Here is a 10732-nt window from a genome sequence, read left to right on the forward strand (position 1 = left end):
GCATTGGGAGCATGGAGTCTTAGCCACTGGACCACCAGGGAAGTCCCTACTCATCCTTCTTGATCATGCTTTTATTCCTACTTCTTCACCCTTTGTTCAGGCTATTTGAGAAATAACCTCCCCCATTTTTGCATTCTATAATTTCACACTACCATGTCTTTGAAGTTTCTTTTCATTATCCTTCAGCCAAAAGGAGGCTCTTCTATTCAGAACTTTCTTTTTTTGCTTTAGTATATTCTGTATGGTTTTTGCATTCATGTTTTGTTTTTTTGCCAGTTTGCAAAGCCTGGATGTTGTTCATCTGTTGTTTTCCCCTCATCGCCCGGCATCTTTATAGTCCCCATAGTACCTTATGTCCAGCAAATGTGAGTGTGTGTTTGAATAAAAGGAATCTCATGCTTTTCAGGTGTCATGCTATGGATGTGTGTTATTGTAGAAACAGGGAGAAGGTAGGTGTGTAATATCTTTTCTGTTTGCTGTCATTCTTTTCTAGTTATTCGAATTCTTGGTTGTGATGACCTTTTTGTCTGTACGCCTGTGATTTCTCGCCCCACGTCCAACCAGGAAATAGTCTTCAGGAACCAGACTTTGCAGATGTTGGTTCTTTGAGGTTTGGGGTGTTCTGTAGCTTAGTGCAGAACATGCTTATTCATGCCAGTTATGAAACACCTGTCTGGGGTATTTGTTCTGTCGTGGTGGAAATAAGTCCCATTATTTTTCAGTATATATATTATTTTTGAGATTTTGGCAATCCAGTTTTATATATCTGTCCATTGAGAAGGTAATAAATCCCCGCTCTCAAGTCCTGAAGACAAATACAGGTTTTTTATTTTTTTAACACAACCACAGCCTAGAGCTCTCCCAAGTTTCTACCACTAAATGCCAGACAATAAAGGAAACAGTGTTTTGTAAAGCAGACAAGGCATTTGGTGATTCAGAGGGGGATGTTAGATGCACAGTGAGAACTAGGGAAGTAGCAGTATAGAATCGTAGCACGTGCTTTCTGAACAGCACCATTAGTTGTGGGTATGTGTGTTTTATGTTTTTTCATGCTAGCTATTTTCAGCTTCAGTTCTTCTTTAATGCTTTTGTCCTGGAATTCAGGGTGAATTATATCAGAGCCCTGACGGGAAAAAGAGGCAGAAGTAAGACCATGTGAAATTATTTTCCTGTCACCTAGCTAATTGCATTAGTCTAATTCTCCAATAGTTAGCATCCTTTTAAATGATCTACTCCAGATAAATCACAGCATTTCTCCTTAGCTGTATTGACTGTGGGAGAGATTTGAAGAATTGCATGCCTTTGCATTTCCTACCCAGATAGGATATCTTCCTAACCCAGCCGTTTGCTTTCTTAGGAAAGTTCTAAACTCTAAAAATCACTCTTGTTCAAGCTATAATTTTTGAAGCTTGAAATTGCAGCTCACTGCTGGTTTGGTTCCCACTTTTTCAGTGGGGTGGCAAGTTTTGTAGTTCAAAACACGTTTTAGTTTTTCTTCTTTTTTCCCCCCTTAAATTTCCTTTTAAAGAAAAAATAAAACATATTCACAACATTATGACTTAGAGATACAGCTTCTTGGAATATGTAAACTCTTTAAATCCTGTTTGGGTTTGTGCCTATGTACTCCAGTGGAAAGATTGGATCTGAAACATCCCTGAGATGTCCCAGCTCCATCTTCTTTCCACGTTTTCTCAAAACTCCCCACACACCATCACTTCCCCTACTCAGTTCCCCTAGGTTATATTTCTTTACAGTCTAGAATTTCTTTAGGCTTTGGGAGTCAAGTTGAATAGCATGTATTCCCCTCAACTTGGTAGAGCAATTTACAGATTCTATATGGGCATCTAGTACTTAGCTAAATGAACTCTACCTTTCTCTCCTCTCTCTCCTTTCTCTCTTTCAGCTTGGCAGTGACCTTGGCGGGGGCATTGGAGGAAGTCCGGCAGTAAGTGCCATCGGTTTTTTTCACCATGGGATGCACTGCCCCCTGTTTGATGCCTTTCCTATGCACACGTTCTCAGACCAGCCACCGCTGCTATCTAGCCCTGTACACCAGAACCTCTGTAGCAGTGTATGAAGAGTAGAAAGTAGCGTAGGGTTACTTGGAATCTTTGGGGCCATACACCACTTGTGGTGTAGGGGTCTCTTTAGGGATTGGCGCTCTGGTGTCTACAGAGTTCTTTGTCTTCCTGACATTAAAGGGCTAAAGGAAATGGAACCTCCCATCTTGACGAGAGAATACTCTTTTCTCTTCTGTCGTCTAGAAAGAGCTTGAGCGTCAGCTGGACTCAGAGTGAGACTCTCCTCGTACGTGAGTTAGGGGGGTGTGAGTATCCATCTCCCCCAGGAGAGTTTCCTACTAGATATTTATGCCGAAATGGGGAAATAAGACTTGCCTGGGCCCAAGTGGAAATGGAACTGCTGTCTAAGTTGGATGCTTCTCCTTCTTTCTATAGAAACAGATTCCCCCTTCATTAGGGTACCTGTAGGCCTTTTGCACAGAATCATGGAAGCTAAAATTGGAAACAAACAGAAAAAACTGTGGATCACTGTGTTCCTGATCCTACTGATTACTCTCTTGATAGAACTTCTAAAGAGTGTGTGTATCTTTTCAATGATGAAAAAATAACCATGATGATTTGAAGGACAAAGAATATACGAATTAAACGCCTAAGAATATTGTAATTATGGTGTGTTCTTATTGATTTAACAATACTATTAAAATATATAGCAACATTTTAAGGACTATTAATCAGGTCTTCCTGATCTCCCTGCTCTCCTTCCCTTTTATTCCCTGCAGGTGGGACAATCCTTCATCCCATCATCAGTGCCTGCAACCTTTGCTCCTTCACCTACTCCTGCTGTGGTCAGCAGTGGTCTGAATAACCAACTTTAACTCTCTATGGCAACAGTCATGGCACCTGGTGGATATGGGGCTCCTAAGGCTGTCTGGCTGCCTGCAGTAAAGGCTAAAGGCTTGGAGATTTCTGGAACATTTACTTACCACCAAGGGCACATCTGTATGGAAATGAACTTCATGAACCTTTGCTCCTTCACCTACTCCTGCTGTGGTCAGCAGTGGTCTGAATGACCTATTTGAACTCTCCACGGGGATAGGCATGGCACCTGGTGGATATGTGGCTCCTAAGGCTGTAAGTAAAACAACACTTTCTTAGGGGACAGGACCTGAATTATTTAGCATCTGACATTTGTGTTACTCTCACTGATAATAAATCCAAGGTTGGGGCTCTTTTTCTAGAGGATTTACGAGGAAGATGAAAGGCGGCCTCAAACCTAGCAATAAGAAGCACCATAGCATCCTTATTAACCATTTGTATAATTAGACTTAAAATTGGAAATACTAAGCATTTAGGTTTTGTTCTCTAGTTTAGAAATATTGCGTAGCTTGTCAACACTGAAGTCAGTCTAGTGTAGATCTGATACACAGAGCAGCAGCAGAAGGAAAAAGACATAATAGAGAAGTAACATTTTACTTTGCGTTCTTTCCACTCTCCTTTTTCCATGTGTACTGCATATGGATTCTAGAGTGCCATTGCTCAGATTTGGTTTTCATGCATTTTACTACACCTTTTTAGAGTTGTTTTATTTTTTTTGAGCTTATCCATTTTATTTTATTTTTTTAACATCTTTATTGGAGTATAATTGCTTTCCAATGGTGTGTTAGTTTCTGCTTTACAACAGAGTGCATCAGTTATACATATACATATGTCCCCATATCTCTTCCCTCTTGGGTCTCCCTCCCTCCCACCCTCCCTATTCCACCCCTCTAGGTGGTCACAAAGCACAGAGCTGATCTCCCTGTGCTATGCAGCTGCTTCCCACTAGCTATCTATTTTGCGTTTGGTAGTGTATATATGTCCATGCCACTCTCTCACTCTGTCACAGCTTACCCTTCCCCCTCCCCATATCCTCAAGTCCATTCTCTAGTAGGTCTGTGTCTTTATTCCTGTCTTACCCCTAGGTTCTTCATGACATTTTGTTTTTTCTTATAGAGTTTTGATTTAGGCTAGTGTCATTGATGTCCCTCTAGTCTCAGCCTCACTTGATGTCATGCTCAGATTGAAACTCAAAAGGGGAAGGGGAAACTCCCTGTAATTGAAGCATATTTTGGCCCTTGGGAATAGTGCCTTCCAGGCTAAGCTAGGTTTCCTTTAATTTTGCCTTTCTGAGGGGCAGCATGCCTGGTTGCTTTCTGAATTCTCTGCCTGCTCATCCAGCTCAGTGTGGGGGATCCCTGCTGCAGATAGTAAACCAGTTGTCCATCCCAGGAGTCTTGTCTTTGTGTACACACCCATTACATAGAGTAACCAGAAATATGATTCAAAACTGAGCTATAGTGTTTTGGCACAACTTAGTGGCTTTGTTGTAAGGTTACTGCGTTGGATATTATCCCCACAGACTTTTAATTGATTAAGAGGTTATCTAACGTACTTGTTACTAGCATTACAGTAATACCTAGAAATGACAAATTTAAATAATGTAGAAAGATCAGGTGGAAAATTAAGTTTCCCTCTGTCCCCACTTCCCCATAAGTAGCCACTATTAACTTTTTCTGTGTCCTCTCAGAAGAAAAAAAGATCATGCATATAGCTGTATGTTTGTATCCTTTAAATACTGTCAGTGGGGTATATTGTTTTGTACCTTGTTTTTTCTCTACCCCAGTCTTTTGAATGGCTGTATCCACTTTATTGATGTGTACCACAACATATTTAATCTTTCTCCTGGTGATGGACATTTAGGTTATTCATCTAGTCCTATCCCCACCCCCGTTTTTGTTATTATGATGTTACCATGAACATTCTTGTTTATGTGTATCATGGGATATTTTTGTAAGCGTATCTATAGGATAAACTTGGAATGTGCTTGATCATTTAAGCATTTACAAATAGACATTACAGGGACTTCCCCGATGGTCCAGTGGTAAAGAATCTGCCTTCCAATGCAGAGGTCGCAGGTTCGATCCTTGGTTGGGGAACTAAGATCCCATATGCCACCGGGCAACTGATCCCACGCACCACAACTACTGAGCCTGCATGCAACAACTACTGAGCCCATGCGCCTCAACTAGAGAGCCCATGTGCCACAAACTACAGAGCCCATGCGCTCTGGAGCCTGTGCGCCACAACGAGAGAGAGAAATCCACACACCACAACTAGACAGAAGCCCACGTGCCACAGCAAAGAGCCTGCGCAGCAACAAAAAGATCCTGCGTGCCGCAACGAAGATCCTGTGTGCTGCAACTAAGACCCAACACAGACAAAAAATAAAACAATAAATTATTTTTTAAAGACATTACCAACTTACCCTCCAAAAAGGTGACATCAAATTATATTCTTCAAAGCAGAATGTAATAGTGCCAGATTCCTTATATTCTCCTTCATTGAGTATTACTGACTTTTTGAATTTTTGACCCTCTGATAGATGAAAAATAGTATCTTGTACTATTAAATAGTGTCATTTTCTTCTGTTCTTTTTCCTTTTTTTCCTGTAATGTAGTTGAGTATATTCTCATGTTTACTAGCCACCCACTGACTAATGGGTATTCTGTCTTTAGTCAGGACAGTTCATGAATTCCTGTTGTTTTATATATATATATATATATATATATATATATATATATATAAACTGGTACAGTCCAGGAGTATCACGGATTCTGGGGCCAGAGGTGGGTCATGAATTAATTATATAGAGAGAATAGGCATTCAGATTACTTAAACGACATCTGAATACTTACTATTTCCCAGAGACTATAACGAGAGTTAAAAATATACATAAGGGGGCTTCCCTGGTGGGACAGTGGTTGAGAGTCTGCCTGCTGATGCAGGGGACACGGGTTCGTGCCCCGGTCCGGGAAGATCCCACACGCCACAGAGCGGCTGGACCTGTGAGCCATGGCCGCTGAGCCTGTGCGTCCGGAGCCTGTGCTCCGCAACGGGAGAGGCCACAGCAGTGAGAGGCCCGCGTACTGCAAAAACAACAACAACAACAACAAAAATAAGACATGGTCCTTGCCCTTAACAGATTACTGATAAGGAATTTGGTAATGATTTTTAAAAGTCTTCAAATGTTGTAAACATGCGATTTTCATTAGATCAGTTTTTTCCCCTTTTAAGCCTTTTACCAAAGCTACTAACCAAAGAACCCACGTTATGCTCATTGGAATTTCTCCTTTCGCCATTGTTACCCATAAACTATTTTGGGGTTTGTTTTTCTTTTTTTGTTTGTTTTTGGCTTTGGTTTTGGGTTGGGTTTTTGTTTTGTTTGGTTGGGGTTTTTTTGGTTTGTTTTTTGATTTTTGGTGGGGTTTTTTTGGTTCTTAAATAGTTGAGAATGATCTCAAAATTCAGCAAATATGACTTTATCCAGAGCCTTTTGCATTTGGCTTGGTGTTTATGGTATGAAAATCACCTTAGTTGCCTAAGGAAGTGAAATCTTAATTTCATCTTTATTCAGAAGCGTCCTGTCTGGTTTCATTGGGCTTTATACTGTGTTTCAGGTCTGGCTGCCTGCAGTAAAGGCTAAGGGCCTGGAGATTTCAGGAACATTTACTCACCGCCAAGGGCACATCTATATGGAAATGAACTTCACCAACAAAGCTCTGCAGCACATGACAGACTTTGCAATTCAGTTTAACAAGAATAGGTAAGAAATCTTGAGTTCCCCAGCTCAATCCTGAGACAGCAGTGTACTTTGTGTCCAACAAGAGAGTGTTCCATTTAGCAGTGGGTAAAAGCTCTCGTGTTGGCAGATGCTTGATGTAGTTGTGGCATGTGGGCTCAGTAGTTGTGGCGCACGGGCTTAGTTGCTCCGCAGCATGTGTGATCTCATCAGACCAGGGCTCGAACCCGTGTTCCCTGCATGGGAGGCAGATTCTTAACCACTGCGCCACCAGGGAAGCCCAGGTTTTTTATTTAAATAAAGTTTACTTTACAATTTTTTCCTTTTTATGTCTTTTGCTTTTTGTGTTCTGTTTAACAAATCTTTGCCTGACCCACAGTTACAATTTTTTTTAATGTTTTTTAATAGAAGTGTTAATAGATATAGCTCCTACCTTTACCTTTTAGAATTCATTTTGAGGTAATTTTGGTGAGATAATATGTGTAAAGTAAGAGTCAAAATAAACTTTTTTTCCGTAGTAAGTCTTGAAGTCAGACGGTATAAACCCTCCTACTATGTATGTTCTTTTTCAAAAATTGTTTTGGCAATTTTAGATCTTTTGCCTGCTGGAATTTTGCTTGAGAGGGCAGTGAATGTGCAGATCAGTGTGAGGAAGAATTGGCATCAAACAATATTGAGTCTTCTAATCCATTAGCATAGCATATCTCCCCATTTATCTAGGTCATCTTTAACTTCTCTCTGCAGTGTTTTATAATTTTTCGTGTACAGATCTTGCACATCTTTTGTCACATTTAAGTGCTTTATAGTTTTGATGTTATAGTAAGTGGCATATTTTAGTTTTTGGTTGTTGCTAGTATATAGAAATACAACTGATTTTTGTACATTGAACTTGTATCTTCATTAAACTTACTAGTTCTAGTAGCCTTTTTTTAGATTCCTTGTGGTTTTCCACATAGATAAATCACGAGAGCAAGATCAAAAGGGCAAAAGGGTTTTTTGACCCATAAATATGGATACCAAAATGAGTGATGTGTCTACTCAAAATCATTTCTTTATTACATTTGGGACTGTAAAGTGTAGTTTATCTACAAAAAGGAAAATGTTTCTTCTGCTAATCTGTGACTCTTGAAATTGATACTACCTATATAAACTCAATAATTATTTTATAAATATTAAAATCCCATCTTCCTTCCTGAGGCTCATTAGAACATAAATTCATTATAAATTTATTTCATTAACTTGTTTATTTGTTATACCTATGGACCTACTTTTCCCTTTCTGCTCCATCTTTTTAAACTTGTATTCTTATGTTTCTGAGACGTAAGACATGTCTGTCTTCCCTCATACATTTTTGGTTTATTTTGTAACTTCAGACTCAAGCTTTTCCCATCTCTTTACTATTCTTGTATTATTATTAGGCAGGCTTCTCTGAGAAGTCAAACTGGTGGGTACTCACTGCCTGCCTTAGGCAAAGAAAGTGGCCAGATTTGAGTCTACAACTTATCCTTTGGGGTGTTGTTTGGAATGTTTAAGCCAATCAACTCTGCTTTACTTAGACTGGCTCTTTCCCAATGATTGTATCATGTGTAAGTAAATAAAGAAAGAAAATGAGAGTTACCAGTAAATCATCCTCTGGTCTGATCAGGCAGGTTATCAAGCAAGTGAAATAATATCATTATACTTTACAGGGTGGGTAATTCTTAAGTGTTCTTTCTCCTAAAGATTATCTAAAGAAAGATGTATAAGAAAAAGATGTTTATCAAACCTGTCCCTCTAGTGGCATGATAAACAAGAAACTTTCAGAATCAGAGCATTAGCAAACCAGTTCTGTGCTTATGAATGTTTTCTCCTTCCTCAAATCTTTTTAATGGAAAAAAGAGGTTATGTTGTAACTAGTGTTACAGCAAATTAGAATTGGGCACTTTAGTGCCTGCTATTCCTTATGTTTCCTTCAAATGGAGTAAAAAGCCATTGAAACCTAAAGACGTGACTAAATGCTGCCTCCTGATTAACCTCTGGGATTTCTTCATCCTCTCTCCTAGCTTTGGTGTCATCCCCAGCACTCCTCTGGCCATCCATACACCACTGATGCCAAACCAGAGCATTGATGTCTCCCTGCCTCTCAACACCTTGGGACCAGTCATGAAGATGGAGCCTCTGAACAACCTGCAGGTTAGACTTTTACTTCACTCAGGGGGTACAGGTTTATGTCTTGCCAATTTTATCTGTAAAGCAACCCCTCTCTTTCTTATATTAGATTTGGTCATGGAATAGGGTTTGAAATAAATCTGTGGAGAAGACTTTTATTTTTCATTAAAAATACACACAAAAGTCACACACTGACACAGAAAGTTATTTTCTTTTACTCAACAAACAAACGTTTCAAGGTGTTATGTACAAACTTTTTTTTTTTCTTAAGACTTTCATAGGGAATTTGAATGTCACAAGAATATTTCAGTAGAGCTGTGTGGAGGTCATCTTTGAACACTCAGCCATAAATAGTTGGGTTATCTGGATTTAAATATGATAAGTGTGTGGTAAGTGTAGCAGCATCTTAGAGTAGCTCAGAACTTTATCAAGTTTATAAGAGCCTCTCCATCTTGAAAATATTGAATTTTTAGAATGCTTAAGGTCCTAGCTTAGAGTATCGTTTCGTTTTCATCACTTTGAATTTCTCTTTGAAATATAAGCCTTCTGGGCTTCAAGCAACATGAAGGCAGAGTAGTAAGCATGTAAGCTGAAGCTGTAGCAACGCTCAAGGGATAAAATACAGATATAAGCCCAAGAAGTTGAGGGTTTTAATGCTTACAAGGACAGAAGAGACCGCCTTGGGCTGACCTGAGATGGGGAACTGTAACTGATCCCTGCACAAAGCTGAGACCCTGGAAGGGCAAGTCCCTCAATGAAAGGGGAACTAGAAAAACATTTCCACAGGGGCAAGTGATGAGAAACTTCTCTTTGACCTGGGTTCTGGGCAACCTCTTGTGAGAAATCCAGGGCCCGAATTTATACTGTGTATGTGAAGAATTCTCCAAACCAGCAAATTAATGTAAAATTGGACCAGAACTGGTGAAACCCAGGATACCTGGCAGAAGCAAATGCAAAACGGCCTTTATGCAATGGTTTTGAACTTTAAGGCCATCAGGACTCCCATCTGAGAAGAAAATCTCTACTGAAAGTCAGCTCACAATTTAACCAAAAAAAAAACAGGAGGGAAGGATGCACTGTGACTGACAGAAGATGCAACAGAGGATTGCTATCCCCTTCTATCGAGAACTTGATAGAATAGTATGAATGAGACTATAAAATATGTTTTAAATGATGAGCAAAAAATTTCAAACTTCCACTTTCCAATCAAGACAGGTGGGATCCCATTGCTCAATCTCCTGGAAATACCAGTGTGGGATACTAGTATTTATGGTGAGACATCAACAATAAAATTACTTAGAGTTAAAAGTAACATTCTCCAATAGTTTAAATACCAGTGCACCAAGCCTGCTTGCCAGTTGACTAACTACCTTGCTGCCTCATCAGTTGACTGCTTCTTTCTCAGCAAAGGGTGTAATGATTTAGAGTGACGATGAGTGAGTCACAATATAACTTGGCTCAGTCTAGAAGAACAAAACAAGGATTTCTGTGCAGAAGGAATTGGCTGTGTTGCTATAATGAGACTAATGTGTTAAGGGGCTTTTCCAGCACAGAATCCTAAAAGAAACTAACTAACCCAAATTTACATCTCCTCTCTTTTCATTGAAATCTAACCTCCTGTTGGCCCACAGAGCCTCAAGCCAAATATTTGAGGACAGTCAGCATGGGTGAGAATGCTTTGCTTTAGAATTAGGAAAGGGAATTTGGGTCACAGAAATGAGGGCAAATTTCCTACTCTTAAAACCAAAAGGAGACAGTAAATAAACAAATGTCAGTTTACTTCCCTATTTGCATTTCCATTTCACATTCAGTGAAATGAACATCCCAAATAGGAACCCTCATAAAAGAAATTGAGGGCTTCCCTGGTGGCGCAGTGGTTGAGAGTCCACCTGCCGATGCAGGGGACACGGGTTCGTGCCCCGGTCCGGGAAGATCCCACATGCCG

General features: G+C 39.8%; 1 protein-coding gene across 1 annotated transcript in view; it reads left to right on the forward strand.

Annotated features, from left to right (window-relative positions):
* The window catches only part of AP2B1 (adaptor related protein complex 2 subunit beta 1), a 130699-nt gene that overhangs the window by 80678 nt on the left and 39289 nt on the right, over window positions 1–10732 (forward strand). Inside the window, exons 15-19 of the mRNA XM_007105563.4 lie at window positions 1904–1945; window positions 2801–2835; window positions 3041–3152; window positions 6518–6663; window positions 8682–8811. Coding sequence (XP_007105625.1) covers window positions 1904–1945; window positions 2801–2835; window positions 3041–3152; window positions 6518–6663; window positions 8682–8811 — 465 coding nt within the window. The remainder of the gene's footprint in view (window positions 1–1903; window positions 1946–2800; window positions 2836–3040; window positions 3153–6517; window positions 6664–8681; window positions 8812–10732) is intronic.

Source organism: Physeter macrocephalus, chromosome 14, assembly GCF_002837175.3.
Source record: "Physeter macrocephalus isolate SW-GA chromosome 14, ASM283717v5, whole genome shotgun sequence".
Classification (NCBI taxonomy): domain Eukaryota; kingdom Metazoa; phylum Chordata; class Mammalia; order Artiodactyla; family Physeteridae; genus Physeter; species Physeter macrocephalus.